Source organism: Cherax quadricarinatus, chromosome 32 (genome assembly GCF_038502225.1).
Source record: "Cherax quadricarinatus isolate ZL_2023a chromosome 32, ASM3850222v1, whole genome shotgun sequence".
In the NCBI taxonomy this organism is placed as follows: domain Eukaryota; kingdom Metazoa; phylum Arthropoda; class Malacostraca; order Decapoda; family Parastacidae; genus Cherax; species Cherax quadricarinatus.
Window position 1 is genome coordinate 15,283,710 of NC_091323.1, and position 19,599 is coordinate 15,303,308.

The window sequence follows — 19,599 nt, forward strand, 5'->3', positions numbered from 1 at the left end:
AAGCCCCTCACCCACAAAACCTCCTTTACCCCCTCTTTCCAACCCTTTCGAGGACGACCCCTACCCCTCTTTCCTTCCCCTATAGATTTATATGCTTTCCATGTCATTCTACTTTGATCCATTCTCTCTAAATGACCAAACCACCTCAACAACCCCTCTTCTGCCCTCTGACTAATGCTTTTATTAACTCCACACCTTCTCCTAATTTCCACACTCCGAATTTTCTGCATAATATTTACACCACACATTGCCCTTAGACAGGACATCTCCACTGCCTCCAACCGTCTCCTCCCTGCTGCATTTACCACCCAAGCAACCACCCAGGGAGGTACTACCGTCCTGCCAAGTGAGTGTAAAACGAAAGCCTGTAATTGTCTTACATGATGGTAGGATTGCTGGTGTCTTTTGTCTGTCTCATAAATATGCAAGATTACAGGTACGTCTTGCTACTTCTACTTACACTTAGGTCACACTACACATACATGTACACGTTTATTTATACACACTCATCTGAGTTTTCTTTGATTTTATCTTAATAGTTCTTGGTCTTATTACTTTTCCTTTTATATCCATGGGGAAGTGGAATAAGAATCTTTCCTCCGTAAGCCATGCGTGTTGTAAAAGTCAACTAAAATGCCGGGAACAATGGGCTAGTAACCCCTTTTCCTGTAAAGATTACTAAAAAGAATAAGAATATTATTATTATTATAATCAAAAAGAAGCGCTAAGCCACAAGGGCTATACAGCTATTTTTCTCATAAATTCTTCAGTTCATCTAATACGATTTTACCTAATACGGCATTTTCAGGAATGTAACTACTGTGCTAAATGACAGTCTACTGTATATTTTTTGTGTATGGGGGGGGGGGGGGAAAGGGGGTGAAAGAGGGGCAGCTCTGAGGAGAAAAAGTGTATATCACCACCACCATCACCAAGGGCCTCAATGGAAGGATGGACAACAGACCCTGTTCCCTCAGCATACAAAGGAAATATCCCCAAAAGCCAAATGGACAGGGAAAGGGTGTGGCAGAATCAGATTCAATCTGAGGAATAGACAGAAAGTCTAATTCCTCGGATAAAGAGCCCTTCATCACATCAATTACTATTATAATCATAGCTAAGCACTAAGCCCAAATGGCAGGATAAAAAGGCATGTGCAAAGGGGGGAGGAGAGGTGAATATAATATGCCACTTTTATTTAATAAATCAGACTCTGCATTGAAGGTCCCTAAACATTTATTGCCTAACTACACACCACAGTAATATTTTCATTCAAGTGCCTACCAAATTTGTAATACAGTATTAGTAATTTTTTTTTTGACACTGACCAAATCCCACCAAGGTAGGATGACAAAAAAAAAAAAAAATGTTTTCACCATCACTGTCTTGCCCAAGGTGTGGCAATACTAGTTCAGATGCCTCTTCAGAGTGCAGACACTGTACTTCCCACCCCCAGAGCTCGAGTCCGGCTAACTGGTTTCCCTGAATCCCTTCATAAATGTTTCCTTGCTCACACTCCAACAGCACATAGTCATAAAAACCACCTGCCACCACTCCTATCTAATGTTCCTTCATCAACAGGTCAGAAAAAATGGATATCAAAGAGTTTTTATTATGAAATACAATTAGCATAACCAGCTGTAATAAATGTTTAACTAATTGCCAAGTTAAAAAATCTGAAAATAATGTAATACAGTATAATAAAACTAGGCACTAAACCCAAAAGGGTCAAATGCACTAAAAAACAGTGATGAAAAATCCTTTATACTAGTCTGATCATGATTGTAATGTATTGTGGAATAGTTTTGTATGCTAAAGATGAGGTAAATAATAAAATACAGTATACAGTCTGAAATAAAAAAGTTGGCATAAGGATATGGCAATCTTGCTACTCATTGGTAAAAACACCCATACATCCTTCACACAAGATAAGAGACTGTTGGGTCGGGGATTTATTTCTCTTAACTTCATCTCATCTGATGTAATAAAAGGAAAAAGGGGACATGGGGGTTATAAAAACATTCCTTTTCGCTTTACTATTTCCTCTCATTGCTTGATACAGTAGACACTGTTAGCAGTATCCATTTTGTACCCCAAATCATTTTATATTACTGTCTTTTATATATCTCTCAATATTACTGACAAGTGTTTCAATGGGATGGTGCTGATTGTTAATAATTATCTCGGCTGCATCAGCAACATGTGTTAGGCGATTAGTTTGTAATTGGATGTTATGCATGTTCTCTGACAGTAGAACTAAGATGCTTTTAAATAAAGGATCGAGGCTTCCATCCAGGTGGCTCATACCTTCATTAACCTCTAAGGGAGCTCTCGGTGGCAGGTCAACTTTCAGCTTTTCCTGTAACAAAATAATTCAGAATGACTACTTCATGGTGTAAACAGATATAATAAGTACTAAATTCCCAACTACTGCATTAAGTACATAATCATATGTGAAGTACCCATGGATTTGCACGAAATTATCAAAGTAAAACCTCAATTTAACAGACCCCAATTTAGTGAATTTTGGATATAACAGATAAAATCTTTGGCTGGTCAACATTCAAAAACAACAAACGATGTCCATTAACCCTTTCAGGGTTGGTGCCGTACTAGTACGGCTTGCACGCTAGGGTTGGTGCCATACTGGTACGCATAAATTCTAGCGCCTTCAATCTAGCGAGAGAAAGCTGGTAGGCCTATACATGAAAGAATGGGTCTATGTGGTCAGTGTGCGCAGTATAAAAAAAAATCCTGCAGCACACAGTGCATAATGAGAAAAAAAAAAAACTCCGACCGTGTTTTTGGTTTAAAACAGCAACGTTGCAGTGTATTTTCGTATGCTATTTATGGTTGTATTCTAGTTTTCCTAGTCTCATTTTATAGACTGGAAGACATATTACAGAAATTGAGATGATTTTGATTGGTTTCACAAAGAAAAGGACCTTGAAATCGAGCTAAAAGTAGCAGAAATGTTCGATTTTTGCCAAAGTTCAAAAGTAAACAAATCATGCCATGCGTCCAATACACGTCAACTGGTGAGACTAATATTCTTTCACAAGTGCACTAATATTATTTATACCATTTCTACACTAATGCAGTAGATTGCATAACAGTAAATCTTCTATTTCTTGTGAGAATAAAAATTCAAAGTGGAAAGCAAAAGAAATGTAACAGAGGCCTGGGGACGTGACTAATGAACAGAAGAAATGTTATTTTAGTGCCAGGAATGTCTGTCTTGTTTATTCTGGACCCTATTTGGAAATTGGCATCTTTTGAAATTTGTGAAATTGGCAAAATTGTCAATTTCTGACCACTTTATTAGATAGTTGAAATTGGTAAATAGGTGGTTTCTTGTACTCATTCGATAGAAAAAAATGGAGTTCTAGCGAAATAGTTATGATTTTTGTCGACTGGTACATTGGTACATAGGGCTCAAAGTGGGCGAAATCGCCGATGCATAAACATCGTCGAGACCGCTAACTTCGCGACAGCATAATTCTGTAAGTTTTCCATCAAATTTCTTATTTTTGGTGTTATTATGATCAGGAAAAGATTCTCTCTCATTTCATAAGAAAAAATAATTTTTTTTTTTAAATTTCCAACCCTGAGAACAAGTTTAGGAGAGGGCCTGCCAACCCTGAAAGGGTTAAATCTAGGATGGTCCTCTTCTGTTACATTTCTCTGGGTAAACTGATTTTGGTATATGACTTTAGGTCCCATACATAACTATTTACCAATTCAATCTCCACTAGAAGGATACAAGAGATAATACTGCATAGTATTCCTGTGTGAGACATCACAATGAATATAAATATCTATTCTTAAGTACAGTATCAAGACCTTTATACTGTACTAGAGTATCATTGTGTAACTGAACACTAAGGTTACAATTTAAATAAGTGTAGAACCATGACAAATAATACCAACAACTGTATTATTCTGAAGTCTTGTTTTTTTCCCTAAAAGACCAGTAAGGAGTGCTGGATATTCCTTGCGTTTCTTGGTCACAGCAATAAGTGTTCCTTCATGGCGAATCTCAACATCTTCCAAGACATCTGGATCTTCTTAAATGTAAAATTAAAACAAAATATTAATACAGTAATCATTAAAGAAAGACTTATCAGTAACAGTGATTATAAAATGTTAAAATAAAATGGCTGTGCATAAAATTATATATTTAACAACCTTAAAGTAGTCTACTCATCTTAAACAATGAACTGATATGAATACAGGCATTTTTAAATTTGTATTGGCATTTACAAAACACTAGTCAAATTTCAGCAGCTTTTTAAACACAGCTATCTCCCATCAAGGCAAATTGACCTAAAAAAAGAAGAATCACAGTCACCATCATTCATTCTATCACCATCTTGCCAGAAGCGTGCCAACATTACAGTTCAGATGAGCCTCCAAAATACAACATCCTCCACCCATAAATAACATAACCGATTGTAAGTAGTCTACCTTGTGTGTCTTCTGAACACTGATGATCCTCCTGAGCTGCAATGCTTACCACTTCGCCCCACAGCTCACTGTGTATCTGTAAATAATGCAACAAATTTATAACTTGCTGACATCTAAACATTCATGTCAATGGGTACAAGTTATTAAGGTAAGAAAAATGTATCAATTCATAATATATGCCTGCTGTTCAACCTCATCTGTAGTTGGTTTAACTTAACATGCTAGAATTAGTTGCAAGGATACTTAAATATAGCTACGTATTTTATTTATATATCAAACCTATTCTCTTCCAATTTATTAATGCTGTTACAAGTGTACTAGACCTCATAGGACAAAAAATGGAGAATACAGAACAGTGCACAAATCCAGTACCATAGTGGTAATTCAAAAACATTACTTGCATTAATTTAACCCTTCGAGGGTCGGTCACGTACAAGTACGTCATTGCAGCCAAGGTCGGTCACGTATTTGTACGCCTAAATTCTAGTGCCTTCAAATTTGGTGGAAGAAAGCTGGCAGGCCTACATATGAAAGAATGGGTCTGTGTGGTCAGTGTGCGCAGTATAAAAAAAATCCTGAAGCACGCTGTGCATAATGAGAAAAAGAAAACTTCGACTGTGTTTTTGGTTTAAAACAGCGACTTTCTAGTGAATTTTTGTATGGTATTTATGGTTGTACAGTATTCTCGTTTCTTTGGTCTCGTTTGATAAAATGGAAGATATATTACAGAATTAGAGATGATTTTGATTGGTTTCACGATGACAAGTACCTTGAAATTGAGCTCAAAGTAGCGAAAATGATCGATTTTTGCCGATATTCAAGAGTAAACAAATCAAGCCACACATCTAATACACGTCAACTGGTGAGTCTAATATTCTTTCATAAGTGTGCTGATATCATTTATACCATTTTTACAATGACACAGTAGTATACATAACAGAAAACTTTCTATTTTCTGTGAGAATAAAAATTAAAAATTTAAAGCAAAAGTAATGTAAGAGAGGCCTAGAGACATGACTAATGAACAGATAAAATGTTATTTTAGTGCCATGAATGTCTGCCTTGTTTATTCTGAACCCTATTTTGAAACTGGCATCTTTTGAAATTTGTGTGAAATTGCCCAAATTGCCAATTTCTGACCACTTTACTGGGTAGTTGAAATCAGTAAATGGACAGATTCTTGAATTCAATCGATAGAACAAATGGAGTTCTAGTGATTATTATTATAATCAAAAAGAAGCGCTAAGCCACAAGGACTATACAGGGAGTTCTAGTGAATAGCTATGATTTTAGTCAGCTGCAACATTGGAATTGGCCGAAAATAGGGCCCAAAGTGGGCGAAATCGCCAACTTTGAGACCGCTAACTTCGCAAGAGCATAATTCCGTAAGTTTTTCATCAAATTTCATACTTTTGGTGTCATTATGATCGGAAAAAGATTATCATTTCATAAGAAAAAATAAAAAAGAAAATTTCGAAAATTTTTCGACCCTGAGAACGAGTTTGGGAGAGGGCCTCTCGACCCTCAAAGGATTAATGTGAACTCAAACTGGATGATACTGTACCAAATAAATGTAAAATTTCCATTTCTTAATTCCTATAATGTATATACAATGCTATACAACTCTTTCATATGACTGCTGAAACAAAGGAATGCATTCATTATACATCCTTAGATTCAAAATAAAAATAACTAAAATGTATATACAGAAGCTTGTATGCTAGCAAATTGTGGTACCTTCCTAGTTGTCCTGAGATACATGAAGACATACCTTGTGGTTAATACATGGGCATTTTTACCCAACTTCATCCACCCCTTAGTTATCAAATGATGATATCCAGTTTCGAGAGGGGTTGAATGTAAGCCTGAGGAAGTCCGTTGGTCAGCTGACCTTTCTTTCAAAGAACACAATAAGACCAAGGTCACAACAGCCAGGAGGATGATGGTGTAGATAATGAGAACTTTCAAAAAAAATGAAAATAATGCCAGTGGTGACACTTTTCAAATTGTTTGTGCTCTCTTGTATAGAATATTATTGTGTTGATGGCCCCATTCAAGGCAGGAGAAGTATCAGAGTTAGAACAAATACAGAGATAATTTACAGCCTGCATAGAGCCAATAAAGCATTTTAATTACTGGGAATGCCTGTAAAGTCTTGAATGAATAAGTATGCACTGGAGCAGAGGAGAGAGAGAGACAGAGAGATACATGATAATATATACCTGGAAAGTACTTGAGGGCCCTGTCCCAAATCTGCACACTGCCATAAGAACATGCATGTACTAGAGTGAGAGATATGGGAGAAAGTGCAAAATAAAACATGGAAACAGCAGGGGGCTTAGTGAACACAATAAGGAAACACTGTATCAACATCCATGGCCCCAGACTATCAAACATTTTACCAGATGTCAGAAACACTGCTAAAGCTCTCACTTCACATGGTGAGGGTCTGGGTTCGATTCCCAGTAAGGGTAGAAACATTGGGCGTTTTTCTTTACACCAGTTTTCTATGTTCACCCTTCAGTAAAATGGGTACCTGGGAGTTAGTTGACTAATGTGGGTGGCATCCTGGGACAAAACTGATCTAATTTGCCCAAAATGCTCTGCATAACAAGTAGCTTTCTATATAGTAGTACATCAATAATGTCTGTTAGGCCTGTATACCATGTACATGCACTTGTAGTAAATAAAGATATTATTATTATTCAAGACTTCAGCAGGTGCCAGATCAACCAGTACCTGGGTGTCAGTTGACTGTTGTGGGTCACATCCTGGAGGACAAGATTAAAGGACCCAAGTGGAAATAAGACAGTTCTTGAAGACACACTAACTTTATTAGGTTATCCTGGGTGGCAAACCCTCACTATCCTGGGTTAAAAAAATTTTATATTTGATCTCTTACTCCCTCCTCCCATCGTACCACTCGTGTTCGTCCCCATCCCCCACCACTCATATAATATTCTGGCTTTCTTCACTTTGTGCTTCTCTGTGTGAGTAGTTAATGGTCCAAGTTGGGCCAAAACATTGTCATAAGCGGACTCCAATGGAAATAAATCACTCTGACTTTTTTGGGTTATCCTAGGTAAGTTACACATGCATGATAGTTGTATTTATGTGTATCTGTGCCTAAATAGTGTTACTTACCCAGGATAGCCCAAAACATAAGTCAAAGTGACTTATTTTCACTGGGGTCCAATATAAGTGAAGGAGGTACCAGGCTGTAGTGAAAATAAATACTATGGCAAGACCCACATGTGGGAAAAGGAGACACAGGTAAAGTTAGGACATTTATTAAAGTATACAAATGCAGTATGTGATCCTTTACTGATAACGTTTCACCCACACATTATTATAATAATAATAATAATCTACCAAGCCACAAGAGATCTGTTTGTGACTTGATAAAGCCCACTGTGTGGGCAAAACGAAGTCAATAAAGGATCGCATTATACTGCATCTGTGTCTATTTTGCCATCGTGTTGGTATTTTCACACTATTTATCTCCACTCGTGGCGAAACTTAACCTCTAATAAATCAATCAAGATTTATTCTCTATAAGGATTACAATGCGGGGTCCATAACTCCCCATATGCGAGACTAGTGCTGGCAGCTAACCTCCATATACTGCCGCTGGATGTTCTGCCTATCGTCACTCGTCCAGTCATCTTGAGCACTGACAATGTCTGTCACTTGTAAGGAGAGACCCTCCTGAAGAACCTGTAGTGTCATCATTGATTACTCAATCCTCTGACTGGCGGGACCGATTCAAAATGTTTGTTTACCTGTGACGTCACCATCATCTTGTATGACAAGCAGCAGCGGCAACAATACAGGGTTTAGCTGTATAGCCCTTGTGGCTTAGCGCTTCTTTTTTTATTATAATAATAATAATACAGGGTTTAGCGCTCCATCACTACACTCACTCTAAAAATAATAATAATAAGAATAAGTTTATCTAGGTACACAAATTATCATACCTAGGATAATCTAGTAAAAAAAGTTAGACAATAATAATAATATTATTAACAATGATAATGATAATATAATAATTAGTAAAATTTTTGTATAAGAGCTGCATACATAATAAATTACTTTCAATCTGTATACCTTGTATTGCCTGGAAGGGGTTTCGGGGGTCAATGTCCCCGTGACCCGGCCTGTGACCAGGCCTCATGGTGGATCAGGGCCTCATCAAATCCAAGCAATTACTGTTAGCCGCACGCAACCCGACGTACAAACCACAGCTCGGCTGGTCAGGTACTGACTTTAGGTGCCTGTCCAGCACCTTCTTGAAGACAACCAGGGGTCTATTGATAATCCCCCAAGGCAGCTGAACAGCCTTGGGCCTTTGACACTTATTGTGCTGTCTCTTATCCCATATCATAAAAATCTTTAAAAGGGTCCTAAGAAGCAAGGTCACCACCCATCTAGAAACCCATCAGTTACACAACTCAGGGCAACATGGGTTTAGAACAGGTCGCTCCTGTCTGTCTCAACTATTGGATCACTATGACAAGGTCCTAAATGCACTAGAAGACAAAAAGAATGCAGGTGTAATATATACAGACTTTGCAAAAGCCTTCGACAAGTGTGACCATGGCGTAATAGCGCACAAAATGCGTGCTAAAGGAATAACAGGAAAAGTCGGTCGATGGATCTATAATTTCCTCACTAACAGAACACAGAGAGTAGTCGTCAACAGAGTAAAGTCCGAGGCAGCTACGGTGAAAAGCTCTGTTCCACAAGGCACAGTACTCGCTCCCATCTTGTTCCTCATCCTCATATCCGACATAGACAAGGATGTCAGCCACAGCACCGTGTCTTCCTTTGCAGATGACACCCGAATCTGCATGACAGTATCTTCCATTGCAGACACTGCAAGGCTCCAGGCGGACATCAACCAAATCTTTCAGTGGGCTGCAGAAAACAATATGAAGTTCAACGATGAGAAATTTCAATTACTCAGATATGGTAAACACGAGGAAATTAAATCTTCATCAGAGTACAAAACAAATTCTGGCCACAAAATAGAGCGAAACACCAACGTCAAAGACCTGGGAGTGATCATGTCGGAGGATCTCACCTTCAAGGACCATAACATTGTATCAATCGCATCTGCTAGAAAAATGACAGGATGAATAATGAGAATCTTCAAAACTAGGGAGGCCAAGCCCATGATGACACTCTTCAGGTCACTTGTTCTATCTAGGCTGGAATATTGCTGCACACTAACAGCACCTTTCAAGGCAGGTGAAATTGCTGACCTAGAAAATGTACACAGGTCACTTGTTCTATCTAGGCTGGAATATTGCTGCACACTAACAGCACCTTTCAAGGCAGGTGAAATTGCTGACCTAGAAAATGTACAGAGAACCTTCACGGCACACATAACGGAGATCAAACACCTCAATTACTGGGAGCGCTTGAGGTTCCTAAAACTGTATTCCCTGGAACGCAGGCGGGAGAGATACATGATTATATACACCTGGAAAATCCTAGAGGGACTAGTACCGAACTTGCACACGAAAATCACTCACTACGAAAGCAAAAGACTTGGCAGACCATGCAACATCCCCCCAATGAAAAGCAGGGGTGTCACTAGCACGTTAAGAGACCATACAATAAGTGTCAGGGGCCCGAGACTGTTCAACTGCCTCCCAGCATATATAAGGGGGATTACCAACAGACCCCTGGCAGTCTTCAAGCTGGCACTGGACAAGCACCTAAAGTCGGTTCCTGACCAGCCGGGCTGTGGCTCGTACGTTGGTTTGCGTGCAGCCAGCAGCAACAGCCTGGTTGATCAGGCTCTGATCCACCATGAGGCCTGGTCACAGACCGGGCCGCGGGGGCGTTGACCCCCGGAACTCTCTCCAGGTAAACTCCAGGTAAACTCCAGGCTAGTGATTCCCCATCTTTTCATTGGGGAAATGTTGCATCGTCTGCCGAGTCTTTTGCTTTCATATGCAAGGTTGATACTAATCCCTCTAGGATTTTCCAAGTACATATAATGATGTATCTCTCCCGCCTGCGTTCTAGGGAGTACAGGTTGAGGAACTTCAAGCGTTCCCAGTAACTGAGGTGTTTTATCTCTGTACACTTTCTAGGTCAGCAATTTCACCTGCCTTAAGTGGTGCCGTTAATGTGCAGCAATATTCCAGCCTATATAGAACAAGTGACCTAAAGAATGACATCATGACAGGATGGATAATGAGAACCTTCAAGGCTCTCATTATCATTTTGCGCGCTATTACACCATGGTCACATTTGTCAAAGACTTTCGCAGTCTGTGTATACATCTGCGTTTTGTTTGTCATAGTGATCCAATAGTTGGGACAGGCAGGAGCGACCTGCTCTAAGCCCATGTTGCCCTGGGTTGTGTAACTGAGTTTCTTGCAGTTCTTAATGAACATGGAGTTCCATGAGTCTGGGCCTGGGGCAGAATGCATGGGCATATCATTTATCGCCTTTTCGAAGTCATTTGGCGTCATGATAAAATCGAGTCTACCAAATTCTGTCTCTCAAAAAATTCATTTATGTCTTCAACTCTCAGTCTGGTTAACGGCTCGGTCTCACTCATTTCCTTGCTGTCATCTGTGTAGGACCCAACTCGTTTAAGTAGGGGCCCAATACTGGATGTTGTTCTCGACTTTGATTTGGCATAAGAAAAGAAATATTTTTTTTTTTTTTTAATTTCATTTATGGCTTTTAGTTCTTCTCGCGTTTCTCGACTCTTGTTAGATTCCTGTAGCTTTAGTTCGATGTTTGCTATTTCTCTGACCAGTGCCTCCCTTCGTATTACAAATATATTGACCTCTTTTAGCCGCTCTGTTATTCTTTGCCTTCGCCTGTATAGAGAGTGCCTTTCTCTTTCTAGTTTACATCTTCTCTTCCTTTTCCTGTGGCACTCGAGTTATGCCTTGAGCATACCTCGAGTGTCGGAGTTAATCTGTTCTAGCTACCTACACATATGCTTCTATGTATGATAATTCTATGTAACTGCATTTGTGTATACCTGAATAAACTTACTTACTGGATCCGTGTTGTTTAGGATATCTTACCATCTTGTTTCATTTAGGACATGGTTGACTTGTTCCCATTGTATGCTTTTGTTATTGAAGAGGGAGTTTGAGGTAATCAGTCCCTCAGCCTGGATATATGTTCGGTCTATCAGTCTTGATCAAAGTCAAAAGTCAGTGGCCACCAAAACGTCTCCTCAATAAAGATACCCAAATGTTGCATTAGTGTTTCATTCATCAATTTGTCCGTTTTCCAAATTATTTATATTTGGCATATAAATCTAGAGCAGAGGGACGGAGGGGTAGGGGCGGTTTCAGGCAGAGTCGGAGGAAAGAGGTAAAGGTTTTTGAGTGCTAAGGGCTTTGACATCCAGCAGGCTTGTGTTAGAAGTGAATAGAGGCAAGTGTTTTGTTGTTGCAGTTTTTAGCTCTTGGTTTTGATTATAATAATTGTCGTTGGAGTGTTAGCAAGGTAACATTTATGAAGGGATTCAGAGAAACCACTTGGAAGTACAGTCCCTACACTATGAAAGACCGCCCTCCAGGAGCTTTGTCAAGCCGTTTCAGACATATTCTCGGCAATTCTGCCAACATTATTACAGGGGTGGGAATGCTGCGGTTCAGATGGTTATCTGAGCTGTGATGTCAGCACACTTTTTGTAAGACAATGAATGAAAATGTGTCTTCTTTTTCGGGTCACCCTACCTTGGGAGACAGCCGGTGTGCTAAAAAAAAAAAAGGACTTAATTCTCGGTGAGAAGTGATAAAATTTCCGGAAGGACCAAACATGCTCTCAATAAAATGTCACTTACCGTGCGTTGTGTCTTATTAAGCCAATAATAACTCAAAAAGCGGCAGTACAGATCACACTTCTACTGTCAAGCTACACATTCCCCAAGTAAAGCTAATGAAAATAAGCCTGTCAGACCCTTTTGTGAGTTCATTACCTTTGTACCTAGTTCAGCTATCAAAACTTTGGGGGCCCAGTCCCTGGACCCATTATGTACCTCTGTAATCTGTAAATACCTTTGTAATTTGTCATGATTGTGACCAGAACTACCTGGAGTTCATAACCTTTGTAACTAGTTCAGCTATCATAACTTTGGAGTCCAGTCACTGGACCCATTATGTACCTCTGTAATCTTTTGACTACCGCCCACAGGATGGGTATGGGGTGCATAATAAACATATTAAACTGAAACGACTTTTTTGAGGGTTATTCTGCTATGTATGATAAACTGTATTTGTGTATACCTGAATAAACTTGCTTACTTAATATACACAACATTCATTCTTATTATCGTACTTACTTCATATACAGAACAATACACTCTAATCAGCTCTCCTGGCACTGTACCACTCACTCATATACCTTCATCTTACATAAGGAATTTGTGCATGGGGATCAACAACATTCAATCACCTAAAACTCCTAATAACCCAGCAAAAGACAGCAGTAAGAATGATTACAAATTCCCACTCCCGCCAGCATACTCCACCAATTTTCAAAAGTCTAAATCTGCTCACCATTAAGAACATCCATACTTATTCATGTACCTACTACATACACAGAACAATACACGCAAATATAAATCCTCCACTCAAACTTCTCCTCACCAACCTAAACAGGACACATGACCACAACACAAGACTCAGATCTCTTTTTGATATACCTCTTGTCCATATCACACTGTGTAAAAACTCTATGCACATAAAGGGCCCCAAAATATGGAATTCATTACCAGAAGACATTAAAGTAACCCGGTCTGAAAATCAATTTAAGACTCTTCTCAAAATCCACTTAATCACCCTAGACTAAACGCTAAATATTCAGTACACACATACTCACTTATGTTATTCCCACATCAACTTCAACAATCACTTTGAACCTTTTACCCATTGTTGACAGGAATATAATTGAATCATTGTTTTCACAAAAAAGCATTGTTGTATATATGAATATATCTTTTGTCTTATATAAATTTGATTCACCTATAATTAATAATCTACTGTACAACTATATAATAATTACTGTCCTACTGTACAACTATGATATACGGCTTAGTGTTAAGTAGTCAGTAAGCCAATAATGTCAAGTTGGCCCATAATGCCTAGGCATAATAGAGGCTCTCTTTGCATTGCAACCCACTATTGTAAATATAAAATCTCAATGAACTGTTTACAAAGACATAAAATAAATAAATAAATAAATAAATAAATAAATATGAATCCTGACTCGAAAAACTTTCTTAATAGTTGCCATAGATCTCAAAGTCACAATACTAGACACAAATTTTTTTATGATATTCCTCACGTCCGGCTTAACCTTTGTAAAAACTCAATGTGCTTATAAAGACCCAAAATCTGAAACTCCAAGCCTGAGAGGTTTTGGATTTATGTGGGACTTGCATCTGAGTTAAAAGAGTTATCAAAACATATTTCTTGGGTAACATTGAAAATGTGTTACTATGTATAACAATTTGTATAATTGTATTTATGTGTGTCCGCACCTAAATAAACTTACTTACTAAGGTTCAATATGATGTGTAAAGCCTAAATAGAAATATATGTGTATAAGAGCGGATATAAAGGTTCACTTGTTACATGTTATGGTTGTGAGGATCAGCAGCAGCAGCAGCAGCAGCGTTCCTTCTCAACTATCATCCACGCTGTGCGGTAAGTGTCGCTCTCCTCCACCAGTATTATCAACACTTATCTAAGTAATCCTTTACTCTTCTTTCATATTATCCATTCCTTGTAAGAGTCTTGGCATTGAAGCATTTAAGTTTATGATAATGGATTGCAAAGAAAGCATTTTAAGGGTTTTATGTGGGTAATGTGAATGTTTTTCTCCGCAGCGGGGAAGTGTTCCCCCGGAGGCCAGCCAAAATGTTGATGCCTAAAGCTAACAGAGTGGCCATCTATGAGCACCTCTTTAAGGGTAAGTTTATGTGAATCGGCAAATATTTATAGTATTATATATTATATATTTATGGGGTCCTGTCCCCCGTAAATATTTCCTATTGACTTGAATCTTGGGAGGATTTTAGTGTATGTTCCAAGAAATTTAATAAGCAAGTTTATTAAGGTACAGTTGCAGTTTTTGGATTACAATTGTTTTACATAATGTGTAAATTACGTATGATAACCCAAATTAAGCCAAGGTGATTTATTTGCATTGGGGGTGGTTGGGCCTTATTTAAAGCGTAAGAATTGTAAAGTAGTAATTTCCTGGTAAGATTACACTTATCTTAAAAGTTACAACAAAACACAGGGTCACTATTAAGTTCATTGGATTTTAGCTTAAGTACAGATTATGTAAATTCAGCATTGAGGGAATAGTACAATAGAGAGAGAGACTTTGGGCCTGGGGGGGGGAGACACTTTATTATTGTAAACAGACCTAACTTAAGGTAACCCATCATAACTAACACTGTCATAGAAAACAAAATTTTTGGTTGGGTTACATTGTTAATTTTTTTTTCTGCACAACCAAATAATATAAAGGAGCACTGGAGCTGGCCTACTAGCCCATGCTGGAAATAAATGGTATAAAATACCGACACAACGGGAAAATAAACACACAAGCAGTATAATGTGATCCTTTATTGACAGCGTTTTGCCCACACTGTGGGTTTTATCAAGTCACAAACAGATCTGTAGATGAATGGTTCAGAGAACAGACACGTTGATAAATTAGACATACGTGCAACTCTTGGGTATCTTTATTGAGGAAATGTTTTGCCACACAGTAGCGAAATGTTTCCTCAGTAAAGATACCCAAGAGTTGCACATGTCTAATTTACAAACAGACATACCTGGGTGAAAGGTATACGAGTATTTATAGGATGGAATCAGGTAGAGAATGCTGCATATGAGAATCTTCCGAGTAGGGTGATAGAGGCTAGGATCTTGGGGAGTAGACCTTCTGCAGTGTTCCTCCATTCGTATGTTCTTATGTGGGATAACGATGAAATTTCATGGCCAGGGGTTCAGGTATGTTATAGAAGCCATTGTTTTGGTTGTTGGATGTACGGATAATTGGTGATTCAAGGATTCTTCGGTATTGAGTGTTGTCTTCTTTGGCGATAAGTCTTGCGTTTCTGTGGTTGATTGAATGGTTGTGTGAATTTTGGCATTGAACACAGGCATTCCTTTATTCGTCAGATCTGCCTGCTTACTGATGTTCTGAAATACATGTTAGGAGGTCTGGAGGTTTCACCCACGTATAATTTGTTGGTCATTACGAGAGATTATGTATACTCCTGCAGAGTATTGAAGCTTGTCTTGTCTATTACCGGTAATATCCTTGATGGTGGTGGATGTGGAGGTAGATAACTCGGAATGAGGTATTGGAAAAGATGTTGGAAACTTGTTTGGCAATGGAGTTAGTGGGGAAGACTATGTATCTCGACTCGACAGTGTCTTCTCTGGGTGTGTTAAAGGTGTTTAATGCCCGTTGTCTGCAGTCTCTAATAAAGTGACGAGGATAGTGAAGTATAGAAAATACTTGTTCAATTAGAGAGCATTCTTCCTCAAGGAACTCATTGCTGCAGATTCTGAGTGAGCACAGGAAAAAACTGAACCCCTAGCCAAAAAACTTCATTGTTATCCCACATAACATAAGAATGGACGAACACTGCAGAAGGTCAACTCATATACTTCTCCAATCTCTCTTTAAAGCTACCCAAGGTCCTAGCTTCTATCACCCTACTTGGAAGACTGTCACATGCATCATTCTCCACCTGACTTGGCATTCTTCACCTGACTCCATCCTATAAATACTCGCGTACCTTTCACCCAGGTAGATCTGTTTGACTTGATAAAGCCCACTATGTGGGCAAAACGCTGTCAATAAAGGACCACGTTATACTGCTTATGTGTTTAATTTTCCACTGACCCATGCTAGGCAGGTCCAAGTCTCGTCCACTCTAGCACTAGTCTAACCTACTTTTAAAGCTACACAAGGTTTTCACCTCACTAACACTATTCAGGAGTTTGTTCCGCTTATCCACAACTATTACCACACCAGTGCTTTCCTATATCCTTTCTAAATCTAAATTTTTCCAACTTGAACCCATTGCTGAGAGTCCAGTCACTAGATATTTTCATAGCTTTATTTATATCCTCTATTCCTGTCTTCGTTTGTACATTTCAGTTACATCCCGTGATTGTGAGTTTCCAAAGTGCAGATTCAGTGCCCTCAGCCTATTCTTGTAGGAAAGATGTATGATACATGGGATCATCATCCTTCTCCCTAATCTTACTCCTATATACCTGAAAGAAACCTTTTGGGCTAGTTTTTGTGTCCCTTGTAACTTTAACCCTTTCAGGGTCCGTGCTGTAGAGCTACGGCTTTACGTTGAGGGTCCAAACCGTAGATCTACGCCATAAGCTCAGCTCACTCTGATAAGCTGTGAGAAGTAAATTGGCCTAGATATCAGAGAATACATCTATGTGGTATGTGTGCACCACATAAAACAAACCCTACAACACAGTGCAAAACGAGAGAAAAAACTTAGATCATAATTTTTTATTAAAGCAGCAACTTTGCAGTGTTTTTTGTGTTTTTTATGGTTTTATTTGTGATTACTTGGTCTCATTTGATAGAATGGAAGATATATTACAGAAATAGAGATAATTTTTGATTGGTTTTAGTATTGGAAATGGCTTGAAATTGAGCTCAAAGTAGTGAAAATGTTAAATTTTTGTCGATGTTCAAGAGTAAACAAATGACCTCACAAGTCTAATACACGCCAGCTGGTGAGTCTAATATACGTTCACAAATGTGGTGATATTATTTGTACAATTATTACAATATTGCGTAACAGTAAATCTTCTATTTTTTGGTTTGAATAAAAATTCACTGCTAATAAAAATAGAAATGGAATTCATTTGTAAAGCCTGAAAACATAACTAATGAACAGAGGAAATGTTAGTTTAGTTCCAGGAATGTCTGCATTGTTTATTCTGGACCCTATTTTGAACTTTGCATTAAATTGGCCAAATTACCAATTTCCAATCACATTATTTTGTAGTTGAAACAGTTGATTTGGCAATTTCTTGTGCTCAATCGATAGAATAGAAGAAATACTACTGAAATAACTAAGAATTTGGTCGACTGGAATAATGTAATTGGCCTAAAATGGGAGTCAAAGTTGGCAAAATCGCCGATGGGTAAATATTGCCGACGCATCAAAATTCGTGAGAGCATAATTTCGTAATTTTTCCACCAAATTTCGTACTTTGTTTTATTACCTTCAGAAAAAGATTCTCTACCATTTCATAAGAAAAAATAAAAAAAATATTTTTTGAAAATTATTGGACACTGGTGCACCCTCTGAAATTTGGCCTCTGGACCCTGAAAGGGTCAATATATTTGTTCCTTAATTGTCTCTGCTTTTGATTTGCCTATAAAAGCCTGTTTTTAACATATCTATTTAGGGTCATTTTTATTTGATATAATTTCCCTATTTGGAACATATGTTGCCTGGGCTGCTTGTACTATGCTTTGAAAAATGTCATATCGACTATCGTCTTCACCTACCTGCTCCATGGAATAAGAAGTTCTCGGGTCAGTCTAGTCAACTCCACCTACATGAGCCCTCATCCCCACAAAATCAGCTGCATGAAAATCAGGGACCCTGAGAAAAAAATTTGTTGAATATGATAACATTCATATAGAAGCTGATAAGGCTATCTTGGTGAAAATATAAACACAAATGCAGTATAATGTGATCCTTTATTGATTACGTTTCGCCCACACAGTGGGCTTTTTCAAGTCACAAACAGAACTGCTGTTCTGTTCTGTGCTGTTCTGTTTGTGACTTGAAAAAGCCCACTGTGTGGGCGAAACGTAGTCAATAAAGGATCACATTATACTGCATTTGTGTTTATATTTCCATTGTGTCGGTATTTTATACCATTTATTTCCAAGGCTATCTTGGTACGAAAAAAATTAGTTTGGTATCACAGTTGCCATTTTCTACTTTATTACTACAATATAAACAGCTATTGGAGGATAGATGGGCTAATGAGAGCATAGGCAATGGGGTCGAAGAGGTATGGGGTAGGTTTAAAAATGTAGTGTTAGTGTTCAGCAGAAGTTTGTGGTTACAGGAAAGTGGGTTCGGGAGGGAAGAGGAGCGATTGGTGGAATGATGATGTAAAGAGAGTAGTAAGGGAGAAAAAGTTAGCATATGAGAAGTTTTTACAAAGTAGAAGTGATGCAAGGAGGGAAGAGTATACGGAGAAAAAGAGAGAGGTTAAGAGAGTGGTGAAGCAATGTAAAAAGAGAGCAAATGAGAGAGTGGGTGAGATGTTATCAACAAATTTAGTTGAAAATAAGAAAGTTTTGGAGTGAGATTAACAAGTTAAGGAAGCCTAGAGAACAAATGGATTTGTCAGTTAAAAATAGGAGAGGAGAGTTATTAAATGGAGAGTTAGAGGTATTGGGAAGATGGAGGGAATATTTTGAGGAATTGTTAAATGTTGATGAAGATAGGGAAGCTGTGATTTCGTGTATAGGGCAAGGAGGGTAAGGTACCTAGGGATTGGCAGAGAGCATGCATAGTTCCTTTTTATAAAGGCAAAGGGGACAAAAGAGAGTGCAAAAATTATAGGGGGATAAGTCTGTTGAGTATACCTGGTAAAGTGTATGGTAGTTATTATTGAAAGAATTAAGAGTAAGACTGAGAATAGGATAGCAGATGAACAAGGAGGCTTTTGGAAAGGTAGGAGGTGTGTGGACCAGGTGTTTACAGTGAAACATATAAGTGAACATTATTTAGATAAGGCTAAAGAGGTCTTTGTGGCATTTATAGATTTGGAAAAGGCATATGACAGGGTGGATAGGGGGGCAATGTGGCAGATGTTGCAGGTGTATGGTGTAGGAGGTAGGTTACTGAAAGCAGTAAAGAGTTTTTACGAGGATAGTGAGGCTCAAGTTAGAGTATGTAGGAAAGAGGGAAATTATTTCCCAGTAAAAGTAGGCCTTAGACAAGGATGTGTGATGTCACTGTGGTTGTTTAATATATTTATAGATGGGGTTGTAAGAGAAGTAAATGCAAGGGTCTTGACAAGAGGTGTGGAGTTAAAAGATAAAGAATCACACATA

General features: G+C 38.4%; 2 protein-coding genes across 3 annotated transcripts in view; one reads left to right on the forward strand and one right to left on the reverse strand.

Annotated features, from left to right (window-relative positions):
* Positions 1 to 1,596: 1,596 nt before the first annotated feature.
* LOC128690317 (uncharacterized) lies at positions 1,597 to 8,314 on the reverse strand. 2 transcript variants are annotated; one of them, XM_070090475.1, is made up of 4 exons: positions 8,083 to 8,314; positions 4,468 to 4,543; positions 3,931 to 4,064; positions 1,597 to 2,359 (listed from the first exon to the last, which is right to left on the reverse strand). In XM_070090475.1, exons 1-4 carry the CDS (start codon positions 8,197 to 8,199, stop codon positions 2,099 to 2,101), a joined length of 588 nt encoding a protein of 195 aa, XP_069946576.1. In that variant the 5' UTR covers positions 8,200 to 8,314; the 3' UTR covers positions 1,597 to 2,098. The 2 variants fall into 2 exon arrangements, with proteins under 2 accessions (XP_069946576.1, XP_069946575.1); XM_070090474.1 differs by having other exon boundaries at positions 3,931 to 4,067; positions 8,083 to 8,310.
* Positions 8,315 to 14,079: 5,765 nt separating this feature from the next.
* Positions 14,080 to 19,599, forward strand: part of LOC128690318 (small ribosomal subunit protein eS10B) — a 35,684-nt gene continuing 30,164 nt past the window's right edge. Inside the window, exons 1-2 of the mRNA XM_053778987.2 lie at positions 14,080 to 14,159; positions 14,342 to 14,424. Of these exons, the coding sequence (XP_053634962.1) occupies positions 14,373 to 14,424 (52 nt within the window). The 5' untranslated portion in view covers positions 14,080 to 14,159; positions 14,342 to 14,372. The remainder of the gene's footprint in view (positions 14,160 to 14,341; positions 14,425 to 19,599) is intronic.

What these genes read in the sequence shown, in the direction of transcription:
- LOC128690317 (XM_070090474.1), bottom strand. Translation starts at nt 8,199, where the DNA reads ATGATGACACTACAGGTTCTTCAGGAGGGTCTCTCCTTACAAGTGACA. An exon ending in TCCAGCGGCAGTATATGGAG is followed by an intron (nt 4,544 to 8,082) that starts GTTAGCTGCCAG and finishes CATTATTTACAG; the next exon opens with ATACACAGTGAGCTGTGGGG. An exon ending in GTGTTCAGAAGACACACAAG is followed by an intron (nt 4,068 to 4,467) that starts GTAGACTACTTA and finishes TTTACATTTAAG; the next exon opens with AAGATCCAGATGTCTTGGAA.